We start from the raw sequence: 18534 nt of genomic DNA on the forward strand, positions 1-18534 counted from the left end.
CAATATGAATTGTGACAGTTATAGCCAGGGCAGGCTACTCAAAACCCTAACTCATTTTGATTAGTGAGATATTAAAGCATAACTCTGGTTCATCGTGATAAACTGATTTTGCTCAATTGCTCACCCGCAAATAGGCTATAGTGGCCCAGCAAAACCCCCTCCCCTGCAGTCTCTGGAGCAGAGCGAAACACCAGCTCAGTCAGAAATTATACTTGGGAACGCAACATTAGCAAGCAAGATGGCGCTCTCGCTGTCAGCACACCGACATCTCCCGCTCTGTGCTCGCGCTATTAGTGCAACAGCTATGAGAAGCTGGTATTACTTAAAGGCGAATGCGTGATTGATTCATAGTTGAGCCATTGTTGTTGATATCATCATCAAAGGACATCGCATTCGGACGAGTTAATCTATAAATGGGATGATACACTGGACCTGTTCGCGGTTTGCTGCAGCAGCAGAGACCACAGGGAATAGCATCAATTTAAATACTGTGCGGTATCTGGTAACCGCACTCACTGTGGCGGTGGCACTTTGCAGCGACAATCTCTGCACATTTTCCACAATTGGACGGCAATAGGAAAACGGTAAATTGCACTGGAGAGGCTGATTCATTCTGTCAACATCTGTAAAGGGAGGGGAGGGGGGGGGGCATTCTGTCAACATCTGCTTCTAAATCCGATTGTTATTTTATGCCTGGCAAAATATGGAGCTTTTCTCTCTACCATTTCTTTGATTAGAAGCTACCTGCAATAGTGTCTCTGCAACACCAGTAACTCCCCCATGGCGAGGAAGATGTTGGCGATTCTGCTGATGGTCATCATGTCTTCATCATTCTTCGTCCCCGGGTTTGCCCTCAGTTCCCATTTCAATTTAGGTGAGTTCTGACTGAAATGCCGACATCCCATTGCTTGATAGAATTAGAAAACCAAGTGTCTTTGTAAGTAATGTTTGTCTAGCTCAGAAAGATAATCGTGTCATCATGTTTATTACATTTACCACTGTCAGATCCACAAATGCATGCATTCGTAGGCTAAATACATTGGAGCTGTTCAATTATAAAGGTGGCCGACTGACAGTCGTGTGTGTGTGTGTGTGTGTGTGTGAGAGAGAGAGAGAGAGAGAGAGAGAGAGAGAGAGAGAGAGAGAGAGAGAGAGAGAGAGAGAGAGAGAGAGAGAGAGAGAGAGAGAGAGAGAGAGAGAGAGAGAGAGAGAGAGAGAGAGAGAGAGAGAGAGAGAGAGAGAGAGAGAGAGAGAGAGAGAGCCTTCCATTACACCTGTGGGTGAACCTACTTAGTAGGATTGGCCATTCAACTGTGACAGTAGCCTAATATCTCATAGTATTCATCTTTTAACCTTCTGCAAAGTACTGGCTGGCCTGGGCACTCCTAAAAGCCATTAATTTATCCCGTTCAACCTTTCGACTACCCTGCTAGGTTAAAGCATTAGAGGTAGGAGATGAAGGTGAAAGGGAAGGTAGCCTACAGAGGGATTTTCTGGAAGAAGCATATTGGAGGATGTACTGTCTGTAGATCCAGTCAGATCAGAAAGAGGTATAATCAGGAGTTTAAAAGAATGAATGAATGACAACACCGTAGATTGCACTCTTATACGGATTCACCTGTAAATGTATTTAAGTTCAAGAAAGTCTCACCACCCAGAACCAAATGATCTTGAATCATGAAAGTGTCACGAGAGACAAGTGAATGCTTGGTACCTGCAGGACTGTAGACAGGAAGGAAGTGCTGCTGTTGGTACGGCTCCAGTGAGTTTCTTCCCATAACTAGATGCGGTAAAGGGGTCAATGGAATGCATACTCGAATTTAAAGGGAAGGTTCACCAATTTGGAATGTTATATTGTTTTTGTTCATATCTGAGTGATGTTCTATCAATTCCCTGGGTCATTTCATGTTTTCATGTGTATCTGAGTTATTGGCGTTCGAGCAGACAGACATCTGGCTTGTATTACGTAGCACTGTGCTAAAGTCTCTCTCACTACACTGGAAGTTAATAGGAATATGAATTTTAGATCTCGAACATGTCTTTCATACATGTCAGATTTTAATACTGGCCGATGTCATAACTCGGGAGGATGTCTTCTCTCGAATGAGCCGTTGATCATATTTTTGCGATATTCCTACCTCGAGGAATGTGCAATTTAACAGAGGTCCTTGCACATTCTTCCTATTTGTCAGCCTCTTTAGTCCAGGGTGCATTGTATGGTGCCGTTGCCAGAGATATTATAGAAAGGAGATAGGAATCCAATGAATGAAGGAACATATAACGCCCCACCCAGCAGACTGTCGACCAATCGTATTCACGCGGTCATGCTGCATCACATGGTTGCTAAGCAAATCATCATGCAATCCCTTCTCAAAGTCAGTGTATGTCAAAACATGCCAATTTTTCTCTAAAGTACATAATGTCACGATTCAAAAGCTATACGATAGTACAGATAGCAAGTTAATCATCTCACATCTCTGAAAATATTTGTAATGTTGTACTTCTTGTTGACCAAATTCGTGCTAATGTTGGGTTTTCGAGCTCGCGCCCAATAGACTCCCATTCACTGAAGGAGAGCTCATTGTCCAAGAATCGCCCAGAATGCACTGCACGGCCCATTGACATAGCATGGGCAATGTTTCCCATCTCCTCAAAAGTATATCTGCAGCTGCGAATGTCAGACTCCACTCTGTGAGGCACATTGATCTGCAGGTTGAACAGGGTGAGCTTGAACAGGGTGAGCTTGTATACTCCAAAATTGATAATGCAGTTTGTTTGGGTGATTTCACAGCTAAATACTGTTGAAGTCAGAAGTTTACATACACCTTAGCCAAATACATTTAAACTCAGTTTTTCACAATTCCTGACGTTTAATCCTAGTAAAAATTCCCTGTCTTAGGCCAGTTAGGATCACCACATTATTTTAAGAATGCGAAATGTCAGAATAATTAGTAGAGAGAATGAATTATTTCAGCGTTTATTTCTTTCATCCCAGTGGGTCAGAAGTTTACATACACTCAATTAGTATTTGGTAGCATTGCCTTTACATTGTTTAACTTGGGTCAAACGTTTCGGGGAGCCTTCCAGAAGCTTCCCACAATAAGTTGGGTAAAGTTTGGCCTATTCCTCCTGACAGAGCTGGTATGACGGAGTCAGGTTTGTAGGCCTCCTTGCCCGCACACGCTTTGTCAGTTCTGCCCACAAATCTTCTATAGGATGGAGGTCAGGGCTTTGTGATGGCCACTCTAATACCTCGACTTTGTTGTTCTTAGGCCATTTTGCCACAACTTTGGAAGTATGCTTGGTCATTGTCCATTTGGAAGACCCATTTGCGACCAAGCTTTAACTTCCTGACTGATGTCTTGAGATGTTGCTTCAATATATCCACATAATTTTCCTCCCTCATGATGTCATCTGTCTTGTGAAGTGCACCAGTCCCTCCTGCAGCAAAGCACCCCCACAACATGATGCTGCCAGCCCTGTGCTTCACGGTTGGCAATGTGTTCTTCTTCTTTCCCCATGATGTCAATCAAAGAGGCACTGAGTTTGAAGGTAGGCCTTGAAATACATCCACAGGTCCACCTCCAACTGACTCAAATGATGTCAATTAGCCTTTCAGAAGTTTCTAAAGCCATGACAGACTTTTCTGGAATTTTCCAAGCTGTTTAAAGGCACAGTCAACTTAGTGTATCTAAACTTCTGACCCACTGGAATTGTGATATAGTGAATTATAAGTGAAATAAACTGTCTTTAAACAATTGTTGGAAAAATGACTTGTGTCATGCACAAAGTAGATGTCCTAACCGACTTGCCAAAATTATAGTTTGTTAAAACAAGAAATTTGTGGAGTTGTTGAAAAACGAGTTTTATTGACTCCAACCTAAGTGTATGTGAACTTCCGACTTCAACTGTAGCTACTTTACATACTGATATTGTTTTTGGTATTATTGTGTGTAGCTTTGTTTGCATGCTACCTAGCTTGCTAGCCAGCCAGCCAGCCCATAGAGAGAGCATTGCATTGCGGATTTTGTAGTCGACTTGAGCTACAGATTTCCACAATGATATTTTTTTATAATGGAAAATTTCAAATATTTATTCTTAAAGATATTGTTCTCACATATTAGTGTTATTTAATACTGTAAATTAAAGGACTGATTGGTTTTTGTTAGAGTTTTCGACTCGGGGTATGGATTGATCGAATTCGACCAAAACAATGGGATTGTCATGGAAACACGTGTGGGAAATTGTTGCTGGGGAAAGATCACAAATTTCCTCATTGCCCCCCAGCAAAATTAGCCTACATTTAGGCTATAGTTTATATGTGTTTTTCACACTATGTTGAATTAAAACTCTGAGTATAATGCTGGTATGGATGTCAACCCCAACACATGTTGGGGGAAGGGTAGCCTAGTGGTTAGAGCGTTGGACTAGTAACCGGAAGGTTGCAAGTTAAAACCCCCGAGCTGACAAGGTGCAAATCTGTCGTTCTGCCCCTGAACAGGCAGTTAACCCACTGTTCCTAGGCCGTCATTGAAAATAAGAATTTGTTCTTAACTGACTTGCCTGGTTAAATAAAGGTAAAAAAATAAAAATAAATGTTCATGTCATCGTCACCAATCAACTGTATCACAGTTAAAAATGACTTTCACTACCACCACCAATTTCTGTATGCAGACTGAAGTAACTACATTGTGGGCCTGTTACAACACATACATTATGATGGATTTGACAAATATTCACTTTGTTAGATCAGATTTGTTGAGACTTTTTTTTGTGTTTGTGTGTTTTTTTGTGTGAATTTCACCCCCTTTTTCTCCCCAATTCCGTGGTATAAAATTGTTTAGAGCTACTATCTTGTCTCATCGCTACAACTCTCGTACGGGCTCGGGAGAGACGAAGGTTGAAAGTCATGCGTCCTCCGATCCACAACCCAACCAAGCTGCACTGCTTCTTAACACAGCGCGCATCCAACCCGGAAGCCAGCCGCACCAATGTGTCGGAGGAAACACTGTGCACCTGGCAACCTTGGTTAGCGTGCACTGCGCCCGGCCCGCCAAAGGAGTCGCTGGTGCGCGATCAGACAAGGATATCCCTACCGGCTAAACCCTCCCTAACGCTATGCCAATTGTGCGTCGCCCCACGGACCTCCCGGTCGCGGCCGGTTACGACAGAGCCTGGGCGCGAACCCAGAGTCCAGAGTCTCTGTTGTTGAGCCTTTTCAAGAAAATTTGCTTCTTCTTGGAGCTCACAATTCCAAGTGGCTGTGGCTTTGTTGATTACATGTGAATTAATTTGGTTCATGGATGTTCAGCTGTGGACAATAATGTTAGCAGGGGGTGCTAGTTAGCCTGTTCTGTCGTTATTTGTCTTGTTGCCTGTCTGATGTGCAGTATACAGTTCTGTGGTTCTCCTGATGGATTTAATTTCAATAGCTCACAAAGTACAGTAGCCTATATTGGCCATCTTTCTCTGGAGATCTGAAAATAAATGACAATAAGTGAAAATAAGTTTCAGCTGTTTTGGACAGTACATTATTTAATTCTCTCCTCCATATGCAGTTATCATTTACATTTAAGTCATTTAGCAGACGCTCTTATCCAGAGCGACTTACAAATTGGTGAATTCACCTTCTGACATCCAGTGGAACAGCCACTTTACAATAGTGCATCTAAATCATTTAAGGGGGGTGAGAAGGATTACTTTATCCTATCCTAGGTATTCCTTGAAGAGGTGGGGTTTCAGGTGTCTCCGGAAGGTGGTGATTGACTCCGCTGTCCTGGCGTCGTGAGGGAGTTTGTTCCACCATTGGGGGGCCAGAGCAGCGAACAGTTTTGACTGGGCTGAGCGGGAACTGTACTTCCTCAGTGGTAGGGAGGCGAGCAGGCCAGAGGTGGATGAACGCAGTGCCCTTGTTTGGGCGTAGGGCCTGATCAGAGCCTGGAGGTACTGCGGTGCCGTTCCCCTCACAGCTCCGTAGGCAAGCACCATGGTCTTGTAGCGGATGCGAGCTTCAACTGGAAGCCAGTGGAGAGAGCGGAGGAGCGGGGTGACGTGAGAGAACTTGGGAAGGTTGAACACCAGACGGGCTGCGGCGTTCTGGATGAGTTGTAGGGGTTTAATGGCACAGGCAGGGAGCCCAGCCAACAGCGAGTTGCAGTAATCCAGACGGGAGATGACAAGTGCCTGGATTAGGACCTGCGCCACTTCCTGTGTGAGGCAGGGTCGTACTCTGCGGATGTTGTAGAGCATGAACCTACAGGAACGGGCCACCGCCTTGATGTTAGTTGAGAACGACAGGGTGTTGTCCAGGATCACGCCAAGGTTCTTAGCGCTCTGAGAGGAGGACACAATGGAGTTGTCAACCGTGATGGCGAGATCATGGAATGGGCAGTCCTTCCCCGGGAGGAAGAGCAGCTCCGTCTTGCCGAGGTTCAGCTTGAGGTGGTGATCCGTCATCCACACTGATATGTCTGCCAGACATGCAGAGATGCGATTCGCCACCTGGTCATCAGAAGGGGAAAGGAGAAGATTAATTGTGTGTCGTCTGCATAGCAATGATAGGAGAGACCATGTGAGGTTATGACAGAGCCAAGTGACTTGGTGTATAGCGAGAATAGGAGAGGGCCTAGAACAGAGCCCTGGGGGACGCCAGTGGTGAGAGCGCGTGGCGAGGAGACAGATTCTCGCCACGCCACCTGGTAGGAGCGACCTGTCAGGTAGGACGCAATCCAAGCGTGGGCCGCGCCGGAGATGCCCAACTCGGAGAGGGTGGAGAGGAGGATCTGATGGTTCACAGTATCGAAGGCAGCCGATAGGTCTAGAAGGATGAGAGCAGAGGAGAGAGAGTTAGCTTTAGCAGTGCGGAGCGCCTCCGTGATACAGAGAAGAGCAGTCTCAGTTGAATGACTAGTCTTGAAACCTGACTGATTAGGATCAAGAAGGTCATTCTGAGAGAGATAGCGGGAGAGCTGGCCAAGGACGGCACGTTCAAGAGTTTTGGAGAGAAAAGAAAGAAGGGATACTGGTCTGTAGTTGTTGACATCGGAGGGATCGAGTGTAGGTTTTTTCAGAAGGGGTGCGACTCTCGCTCTCTTGAAGACGGAAGGGACGTAGCCAGCGGTCAGGGATGAGTTGATGAGCGAGGTGAGGTAAGGGAGAAGGTCTCCGGAAATGGTCTGGAGAAGAGAGGAGGGGATAGGGTCAAGCGGGCAGGTTGTTGGGCGGCCGGCCGTCACAAGAAGCGAGATTTCATCTGGAGAGAGAGGGGAGAAAGAGGTCAGAGCACAGGGTAGGGCAGTGTGAGCAGAACCAGCGGTGTCGTTTGACTTAGCAAACGAGGATCGGATGTCGTCGACCTTCTTTTCAAAATGGTTGACGAAGTCATCTGCAGAGAGGGAGGAGGGGGGGGGAGGAGGATTCAGGAGGGAGGAGAAGGTGGCAAAGAGCTTCCTAGGGTTAGAGGCAGATGCTTGGAATTTAGAGTGGTAGAAAGTGGCTTTAGCAGCAGAGACAGAGGAGGAAAATGTAGAGAGGAGGGAGTGAAAGGATGCCAGGTCCGCAGGGAGGCGAGTTTTCCTCCATTTCCGCTCGGCTGCCCGGAGCCCTGTTCTGTGAGCTCGCAATGAGTCGTCGAGCCACGGAGCGGGAGGGGAGGACCGAGCCGGCCTGGAGGATAGGGGACATAGAGAGTCAAAGGATGCAGAAAGGGAAGAGAGGAGGGTTGAGGAGGCAGAATCAGGAGATAGGTTGGAGAAGGTATGAGCAGAGGGAAGAGATGATAGGATGGAAGAGGAGAGAGTAGCGGGGGAGAGAGAGCGAAGGTTGGGACGGCGCGATACCGTCCGAGTAGGGGCAGTGTGGGAAGTGTTGGATGAGAGCGAGAGGGAAAAGGATACAAGGTAGTGGTCGGAGACTTGGAGGGGAGTTGCAATGAGGTTAGTGGAAGAACAGCATCTAGTAAAGATGAGGTCGAGCGTATTGAATTGTTATGAATTGCGGAACTCTCTATTTCACTATCTTAGTTTGTTTATTGAATTCAGCCCCTTCCCTTACTCCCTCGTCTGGTAATCGCAGAGGGCTAATGAAAGAATGATGTGCTCCATTCTCTAGCCCTCCAAATGAAATCAAATGAAATCAAAGTGTATTTGTCACGTGCGCCGAATGCAACAGGTGTAGACCTTACAGTGAAATGCCTATTATTTAAAGGCCCTTACCAACAGTGGAATTTTTAAGTAACAAATAGGTATTAGATGAACAATAGATAATTAAAGAAATAAAAAACAACAGTAAAAATACAGTGAAAAGTAACAGTAGAGAGGCTGTATACAGTAGCGATGTAATTACTCTGACACCGCCTGGTATAGAGGTCCTGGATGGCAGGCAGCTTAGCCCCAGTGATGTACTGGGCCGTACACACTACCCTTTGCAGTGCCCTGCGGTCGGAGGCTGAGCAGTTGCCGTACCAGGCAGTGTTGCAACCAGTCAGCATGCTCATGATGTTGCAGCTGTAGAACCTTTGGAGGATCTGAGGACCCATGCCACATATTTTTAGTTTCCTGAGGTGGAATATGCTTTGTTGTGCACTCTTCACGACTGTCTTGGTGTGTTTGGACCATTCTAGTTTGTTGGACCATTCTAGTGATGTGGACACCAAGGAACTTGAACCTGCTCCACTATAGCCCCGTCGATGAGAATGGGGGCATGCTCACTCCTCCTTTTCCTGTAGTCCACAATCATCTCCTTTGTCCTGATTACATTGAGGGATAGTTTGTTATTCTGGCATCACCCGGCCAAGTCTTTGACCTCCTCCCGATAGGCTGTCTCGTTGTTGTCGGTGATCAGGCCTACCACTGTTGTGTCGTCTGCAAACTTAATGATGGTGTTAGAGTCGTGCCTGGCCACACAGTCGTGGGTGAACAGGGAGTACAGGATGGGACTAAGCACGCACCCCTCAGGGGCTCCAGTGTTGAGGATCAGTGTGGCGGATGTGTCGTCAGGAAGTCTAGGATCCAGTTGCAGAAGGAGGTGTTTAGTCCCAGGATCCTTAGTTTAGTGATGAGCTTTGTGGGCACTATGGTTTAGAATACAGGTCGACCAATTATGATTTTTCAACGCCTATACTGATTATTGGAGGACCAAAAAAAGCCGATACCTATTAAAATGTATTTGTAATAATGACAATTACAACAATACTGAATGAACACTTATTTGAACTTTCTTATAATACATCAAAAAAATCAATTTAGCCTCCAATAAATAATGAAACATGTTCAATTTGGTTTCAATAATGCAAAAACAAAGTGTTGGAGAAGAAAGTAAAAGTGCAATATGTGCCATGTAAAAAAGCTAATGTTTAACTTAAGTTCCTTGCCCAGAACATGAGAACATATGAAAGCTGGTGGTTCCTTTTAACATGAGACTTCAATACTCCAAGGTAAGAGGTTTTACGTAGTAGTTAATATAGTATTTATAGGACTATTTCTCTCTATACCATTTGTATTTCATATTCCTTTGACTATTGGATGTTCTTATAGCCACTTTAGTATTGCCAGTGTTACAGTATAGCTTCCGTCCTTCTCCTCACCCCTACCTGGGCTCGAACCAGGAACACATCGACAACAGCCAACCTCGAAGCATCGTTACCCATCGCTCCACAAAATCCACGGCCCTTGCAGAGCAAGGAGAACAACTACTCCAAGTCTCAGAGCGAGTGACGTTTGAAACGCATTTAGCGCGCACCCCGCTAACTAGCTAGTCATTTCACATCGGTTACACCAGCCTAATCTCGGGAGTTGATAGGCTTGAAGTCATAAACAGCTCAATGCTTGAAGCACAGCAAAGAGCTGCTGGCAAAATGCACAAAAGTGCTGTTTGAATGAATGCTTACGAGCCTGCTGCTGCCTACCACCGCTCAGTCAGACTGCTCTATCAAATATCAAATCATAGACTTAATTATAACATAATAACACATTAATATGCCATTAACGCGTGGCATCCCTAAGTCTAAATATTGCTGTTACATTCTACAACCTTCAATGTTATGTCATAATTGCGTAAAATTGTGGCAAAATAGTTCGCAACGAGCCAGGCGGCCCAAACTGTTGCATATACCCTGACTCTGCGTTCAATGAACGCAAGAGAAGTGACACAAATTCACCTGGTTAATATTGCCAGCTAACCTGGATTTCTTTTAGCTAAATATGCAGGTTTACAAATATGTACGTCTGTGTATTGATTTTAAGAAAGGCATTGGTGTTTATGGTTCGGTACATTCGTGCAACGATTGTGCTTTTTTCACAAATGCGCTTTTGTTAAATCATCCCCCGTTTGGCGAAGTTGGCTGTCTTTGTTAGGAAGAAATAGTCTTCACACAGTTCGAAACGAGCCAGGCAGCCCAAACTGCTGCATATACCCAGACTCTGTTGCAAGAGAAGTGACACAATTTACCTAGTTAAAAGAAATTCATGTTAGCAGGCAATATTAACTAAATATGCAGGTTTAAAAATATATACTTGTGTATTGATTTTAAGAAAGGCATTGATGTTAATGGTTAAGTACACGTTGGAGCAACGACAGTCCTTTTTCGCGAATGCGCACTGCATCGATTATATGCAACGCAGGACACGCTAGATAAATTAGTAATATCATCAACCATGTGTAGTTAACTAGTGATTATGATCGATTGATTGTTTTTTATAAGATAAGTTTAATGCTAGCTAGCAACTTACCTTGGCTTCTTACTGCATTCGCGTAACAGGCAGGCTCCTCATGGAGTGCAATGAGAGGCAGGTGGTTAGAGCGTTGGACTAGTTAACCGTAAGGTTGCAATATTGAATCCCGAGCTGACAAGGTAAAAATCTGTTGTTCTGCCCCTGAACAAGGCAGTTAACCAACCGTTTCTAGGCCGTCATTGAAAGTAAGAATGTGTTCTTAACTGACTTGCCTAGTTAAATTAAAGGTGTAAAAAAAATAAGAAAATCGGCCAAATCGGTGTCCAAAAATACCGATTTTCGATTGTTATGAAAACTTGAAATCAGCCCTAATTAATCGGTCATTCCGATTAATCGGTCGACCTCTAGTGTTGAACGCTGAGCTGTAGTCAATGAATAGCATTCTCATGTCAGTGTTCCTTTTGTGCAGGTGGGAAAGGGCAGTGTGGAGTGCAAGAGAGATCGCATCATCTGTGGATATGTTTGGGCTGTATGCAAATTATAGTGGGTCTAGGTTTTCTGGGATAACGTGTTAAATGTGAGTCATGAGCAGCCTTTCAAAGCACTTCATGGCTGCAGACGTGAGTGCTACGTGTCTGTAGTCATTTAGGCAGGTTGCCTTAGTGTTCTTGGGCTCATGGACTATGGTGGTCTGCTTGAAACATGTTGGTATTACAGACTCAATCAGGGACATGTTGAAAATGTCAGTGAAGACACCTGCCAGTTGGTAAGCACATGCCTAGAGCACACGTCCTGGTAATCTGTCTGATCCTGCTGCCTTGTGAATGTTGACCTGTTTTAATGGTCTTACTCACATCAGCTACGGACAGCGTGATCACACAGTCGCCCGGAACAGCTGATGCTCTCATGTATGCCTCAGTGTTGCTTGCCTCAAAGCGAGCATAGAAGTGATAGAGCTCGTCTGGTAGGCTCGAGTCACTGTGCAGCTCGTGGCTGTGCTTCCCTTTGTAGTCTGTAATAGTTTGCAATCCCTGCCACATAAGACGAGAGTCGGAGCCGGTGTCGTATGATTCAATCTTAGCCCTGTATTGGCGCTTTGCCTGTTTGGTGATTCGTCGGAGGGCATAGCAGGATTTCTTATATGCTCCAGGGTTAGAGTCCCGCACCTTAAATGGTAGCTCTGCCCTTTAGCTCAGTGCAAATGTTGCCTGTAATCCATGGCTTCTGGTTGGGGTATGTACGTACAGTCACTGTGGGGATGACCTCGTTGATGCACTTAATGATGAAGCCAGTGACTGATGATGTGGTGTACTCCTCAATGCCATCGGAAGAATCCCGGAACATGTTCCAGTCTGTGCTAGCAAAACAGTCCTGTAGTTTAGCATCTACTTCGTCTGACCACTTATTTATAGACCGAGTCACTGGTGCTTCCTGCTTTTTATTTTTGCTTGTAAGCAGGAATCAGGAGGATAGAATTGTGGTCAGATTTACCAAACGGAGGGCGAGGGAGAGCTTTGTACATATTTCTGTGTGTGGAGTACAGGTGATATAGAATGTTTTTCCCTCTGGTTGCACATTTAACATGTCAATATAAATTAGGTAGAACTGATTTCAGGTTCCCTGCATTAAAGTCTCCGGCCACTTGGAGCGCCACCTCTGGGTGAGTGGTTTCCTGTTTGTTTATTTCCTTATACAGCTGACTGAGTGCGGTCTTAGTGCCAGCATCTGTCTGTGGTGGTAAATAAACAGCACAAAATGTAAAGATGGAAACTCTCTTGGCAAATAGTGTGGTCTACAGCTTATCATAAGATACTCTACTTCAGGTGAGAAAAATCTAGAGAATTCCGTAGATTTCGTGCACCAGCTGTTGTTTACAAATATGCACAGACCTCCCCCAAAGACACGGAGTGTGCTGTTCTATCTAGCCGGTGCAGCATATATCCCGCTAGCTGAATATCCATGTCATCATTCAGCCACGATTCCGTGAAACATTAGATGTTACAGTTTCTGATGTCCCGTTGGTAGGATGTCCGTAATCATACCTCGTCTAATTTATTGTCCAAAGATTGTACATTGGCAATTAATACTGACGTTACGACAGCTTTCCCACTTGCCGTCAGCGGATTCTTACGAGGCACCCCGCTTTGTGTCCTCTGTACCTGCTTCTCTTTCTCGTGCCAATGATGGGGATTTTGGCCTTGTCTGGTGTCTGAAGTACATCCTGTGCGTCTTGCCTTATTGAAGAAAAAATCTTTGTCTTATCCGAGGTGAATGATCGCTGTCCTGGTATCCAGAGTCTCTTTTTTCCCCGTAAGATATGGTGGCAGAAACATTACGTACAAAATAAGTTACAAATAATGTGAAAACACCCCACACAATAGCACATTTGGTTTTGCCCATAAAACTGCTGCTATTTCTTCCGGTGCCGTTTTTCATTCTCTCCCTCTTCAATTATTTTGTCATCACTAGTTATGTCTTGTGGGTAAAATTACTTCCATAGTTATTTTTCTACTTGAATTATTTTCCTTATTTTCCGTTAAGAAAGAAAAGGGGTGAGGGGGAATAAACTGACCCTGTGGAGTTCCATGATATTTTTATTTGTTTTGTTTAACTAGGCAAGTCAGTTATGAACAAATTCTTATTTACAATGACTGCCTACCCCGGTCAAACCAGGACGACGCTGTAGTGATGCGTCTTACACTGAGATACTGTGCCTTCGATCGCTGAGCCCTAAAGATGGGAACCTATTCCCTATATAGTGGACTGCTTTAGACCAGAGCCGCCATATGGACCTGTCTGTGATGCCATACTGCAGAAAGGATTGCATCTTTGAGTCTGCAAGATGTAGTGTATGTGAAACATAAGCTAAAAGATCAAAATCTTTATTGTGTAATAATGAATCAGGTCATCGGAGAGAAAGAGAGCGAGGGAGGGGTGGACAGGGATGAAGAGAGGATTAGAGAAGGCTGGAGAGAGAGGAAAAGGTTTTCATTTATTTTATTTAACTAGGCAAGTCAGTTAAGAACAAATTCTTATTTTCAATGACGGCCTAGGAACAGTGGGATAACTGCCCTTTTCAGGGGCAGACTGACAAATTTTTACCATGTCAGCTCGGGGCTTTGATCTTGCAACCTTTCGTTTACTAGTCCAACACTCTACAGGTGCGTCAAAGCTGGGACCGAGAGACTGAAAAACAGCTTCTATCTCAAGGCCATCAGACTGTTAAACAGCCACCACTAACATTGAGTGGCTGCTGCCAACACACTGACTCAACTCCAGCCACTTTAATAATGGTAATTGATGGGAATTTATGTAAAATATATCACTAATATAATGTTTACATACACTACATTATTTATCTCATATGTATACGTATATACTGTACTCTATATCATCTACTGCATCTTTATGTAATACATGTATCACTAGCCACTTTAATCTATGCCACTGTGTTTACATACTCATCTCATATGTATATACTGTACTCGATACCATCTACTGCATCTTGCCTATGCCGCTCTGTACCATCACTCATTCATATATCTTTATGTACATATTCTTTATCCCTTTACACTTATGTGTATAAGGTAGTAGTTTTGGAATTGTTAGCTGGATTACTCGTTGGTTATTACTGCATTGTCGGAACTAGAAGCACAAGCATTTCGCTACACTCACATTAACATCTGCTAACCATGTGTATGTGACAAATAAAATTTGAATTGATTTGAACCACTAGGCTACCTACCTGCCACCCCAAGATAGAATGAGGGAAGGATAGATAGATTAGGAAAGGAGGAAAGAGAGGGAAGGAAAGATAGACGGAGGGATGGATGAGAGGGAAAGAGACAGATAGAGAGACAGGGGAAGAGAGGGATAGAGAGAGATTGAGGGTGAAAGAGAAGTAGAGGAGTGGGCGAGAGGAGGATAGAAATATAAGAAGGTATAAAAGGGAAAGAGAGATGGAGAGAGTCAGAACATTTTCTGGCTTGGTGCTGGGGAGGGTTGTGATGACATCATGCTATGAGCGAGCAGCAGGAAGCAGAGGTTGATGGGGGTTTTACTGGCAGTGTTGGCAGGCGTCCCAGGCTATCCTCCAGGTTATCCATTTCACATTTCTCAGCGTCCGATCGGCTATCAGCAGCACAGCAGCACAGTAGCACAGAACACCCACCCAGCATGGAGGAGAGACAGCAGGGTGTTTAAGCTGGTCCTTACCCCCGCTGGACACCTCTCTCAGGGCAGGCAGCGGCTGTGGCACCTGGGTCCCCACAGGGACAGGGACAGAGACAGGAGGTGGAGGTCTAGGTAAGATGTGTTGGATGGAGATGGGAGGGATGGGGTTGGGATGGTGGAAAGGGGGTAGGGATGAGATGGGGATGGGATGGTGATAAGGGTTTAGGGATGAGGTGGGGATGGGATGGTGATAAGGGTTTAGGGATGAGGTTGGGATGGGATGGTGGAAATGGGGTGGGGATGGGATGGTGGAGATGGTAATGATTGGGATTGGAAAAAATGGTGAGCGCCTGTTCTCTTACCATTGACGCGACAATAGACTAATCTTAGTAGGCCTATAGGTGGAGGAGAAGCAGCCCTGGCAGGGTGTGGTGTTGTTTTGGTTATGTGCGCTGGGGCTTTGACTGACTATATCCCAGTTTGTTATGAAGGACTGTAGAGGAGAGGAGTCACCGGACAGGGGTGGGGGAGGAGAGGAGTCACCGGACAGGGGTGGGGGAGGAGAGGAGGAGAGGAGTCACCGGACAGGGGTGGGGGAGGAGAGGGGGAGAGGAGTCACCGGACAGGGGTGGGGGAGGAGAGGGGGAGAGGAGTCACCGGACAGGGGTGGGGGAGGAGAGGGGAGAGGAGTCACCGGACAGGGGTGGGGGAGGAGAGGGGGAGAGGAGTCACCGGACAGGGGTGGGGGAGGAGAGGGGGAGAGGAGTCACCGGACAGGGGTGGGGAGGAGAGGAGTCACCGGACAGGGGTGGGGGAGGAGAGGAGGAGAGGAGGGGAGGAGTCACCGGACAGGGGTGGGGGAGGGGAGGGGTCTCTCGACAGGGAAGGAGCAGTGACATTGAACCGTGGTAAACAAACTGTGCTAGCTACTGTCTCTATTGATGTCATAATTGTTTGACTGGAAGAGAAAGGACATCGTATGTATACAGTAATGGCATAGCATTGACAAGCTTTTCATAATATTACAGTAAGTGTACTGCGGGTTTATGTTGTTTATATGGATATTGGTCTGAAACTAAATTTGGATGTGTGCCATAGTATAATACAGCAACATTTTGTTGATGTGTTTTTCCCTATGTTCTATTGAGTGAGACAATCACGGATTTCCATCTATATACTCCCTTGGGGTATTCAACTATTCTTTGTTGAGTATCTAATTTGGTTTTCTATTATTTGATGCATATTCCAAAACTGAAGAACTCAGTGTTCTGTAAGCCCAAAGTCCTTCTGTTCAACAGCCAAAGTGTTTTAGGTGAGGTTGCTGCAGTAATGCTACATATTGTGAATGTCCTGAGCGCTCTGTGTGTGCGTGCGTGTGAGTATAGCAGAGGCGTAAGATAGTAAGTTGGAGAATTATACATTCTGATAGCAGGGAAAGCATTCCATTTCATTTTCATGTTCGAGGTGAAGAAAACAGATTTCAGTCATAATAGGCAAAAAAAAAAAGATTTATACTTTATTAAACTAGGCAAGTCAGTTAAGAAAAAAATATTATTTACAATGACAGCCTACCCTGGCCAAACCCTAGCGACGTTGGGCCAATTGTGCGCTGCCCTGTGACTCTCAATCACAGCCATTTGTGAAACAGCCTGGAATTGAACCAGGGTCTGTAGTGATGCCCCTAGCACTGTGATGCAGATGCAGGCACCTTGCCCTTGATTCTGGCTAATAGCTTGATACATCATGAAGAAAGAAACCCAGTGATTTGATCATTTGCTTTGTCTGCTTTGTCTTTTATGTGTCTGAAACGGTGGAGTGTGTGTTGAACCTCACTGCTTTAAAACCCGAATCAGCCTGGTATTTGTTGTGTTATGGGGAAAGATTATCAACGTTTAGGATCTCACAGAGTCAGATTTGCAATGGGAATAGGCTATTTTTAAGGGGCTTTTAGAGAGGGATTAGGGAAAACATTGTGCGCTTGTTTTTCAGTCGAGACAAACAGAGAGATAAGAGAGGGCAGTGTGTTATTTTGCCATTTGGCTCTCTGATGTATTAACACAGCCCAGAGACCAGGAGCATGTTCAGTATGGAGGAAATATTTTAAAACTGAATGAAACAGTAAGGCACTACCTGAACTTATCCAATAATAAGTGAAAGTCAAATAACTAGAAACATTTTAGATTTGAAGCTGGGTCTGAGACTTGAGGCCATGGGATTCAGAGTAGAGTCAGAAAGTGATTAAAAAAATCAATCCTGCAGTCAATTTGGTGCCGGTACTTCACTCCCTAATGTAGAGAGCACCAGACGAGGAGGAAGAGGAGTAGGAGGAGGAAGATGAAGAGAAGGAGAAATCCCATGCCATCTCCAGGCAGATCTTAGACAGTTTACACACCCAGTGACAGCCTGTAATGGAGTCACTGTGAAAGGTAGCTAAAGCTAGCTCCCGCAGGCACAACCTGTACTCTGCTAGGCTGGGTCGTGTTTAGTCGGACGCCATTTTCAGGTTTCTGCTAAAACCACAAGAATGAACTATAGTGGAGTTAGATTTGTTTACCTCAACTGGCTGTTTGTTTTATCGCACTCATCTCCTCATTGATTGACTGTTCAAAGTATTTAGCCTCACAGTGGCAGTAGCAGTACTGTTGATAGCACTAGCACAGCAGTCACAGTGGCAGTACTGTTGATAACACTAGCACAACAGTCACAGTGGCAGTACTGTTGATAGCACAAGCACAACAGTCACAGTGGCAGTACTGTTGATAACACTAGCACAACAGTCACAGTGGCAGTACTGTTGATAGCACAAGCACAACAGTCACAGTGGCAGTACTGTTGATAGCACTAGCACAACAGTCACAGTGGCAGTACTGTTGATAGCACTAGCACAACAGTCACAGTGGCAGTACTGTTGATAGCACTAGCACAACAGTCACAGTGGCAGTACTGTTGATAGCACTAGCACAGCAGTCACAGTGGCAGTACTGTTGATAGCACAAGCACAACAGTCACAGTGGCAGTACTGTTGATAGCACAAGCACAACAGTCACAGTGGCAGTACTGTTGATAGCACTAGCACAACAGTCACAGTGGCAGTACTGTTGATAGCACTAGCACAACAGTCACAGTGGCAGTACTGTTGATAGCACTAGCACAACAGTCACAGTGGCAGTACTGTTGATAGCACTAGCACAACAGTCACAGTGGCAGTACTGTTGATAGCACTAGCACAACAGTCACAGTGGCAGTACTGTTGATAGCACTAGCACAACAGTCACAGTGGCAGTACTGTTGATAACACTAGCACAACAGTCACAGTGGCAGTACTGTTGATAGCACTAGCACAACAGTCACAGTGGCAGTACTGTTGATAACACTAGCACAACAGTCACAGAGGCAGTACTGTTGATAGCACTAGCACAACAGTCACAGTGCCATTACTGTTGATAGCACTAGCACAACAGTCACAGTGGCAGTACTGTTGATAACACTAGCACAACAGTCACAGTGGCAGTACTGTTGATAGCACTAGCACAACAGTCACAGTGGCAGTACTGTTGATAACACTAGCACAACAGTCACAGAGGCAGTACTGTTGATAGCACTAGCACAACAGTCACAGTGGCAGTACTGTTTATAGCACTAGCACAACAGTCACAGTGGCAGTACTGTTGATAACACTAGCACAACAGTC

General features: G+C 45.1%; 1 protein-coding gene across 2 annotated transcripts in view; it reads left to right on the forward strand.

The window, feature by feature from the left end:
* The first annotated feature begins 272 nt into the window (after positions 1 to 272).
* The window catches only part of LOC135512074 (serine/threonine-protein kinase LMTK1-like), a 91476-nt gene continuing 73214 nt past the window's right edge, over positions 273 to 18534 (forward strand). For both annotated transcript variants that reach the window (XM_064933710.1, XM_064933711.1), the window contains exons 1-2: positions 273 to 584; positions 738 to 874. In XM_064933710.1, coding sequence (XP_064789782.1) covers positions 781 to 874 — 94 coding nt within the window. In that variant the 5' untranslated portion in view covers positions 273 to 584; positions 738 to 780. The remainder of the gene's footprint in view (positions 585 to 737; positions 875 to 18534) is intronic.

Source organism: Oncorhynchus masou, chromosome 24 (assembly GCF_036934945.1).
Source record: "Oncorhynchus masou masou isolate Uvic2021 chromosome 24, UVic_Omas_1.1, whole genome shotgun sequence".
Lineage (NCBI taxonomy): Eukaryota > Metazoa > Chordata > Actinopteri > Salmoniformes > Salmonidae > Oncorhynchus > Oncorhynchus masou.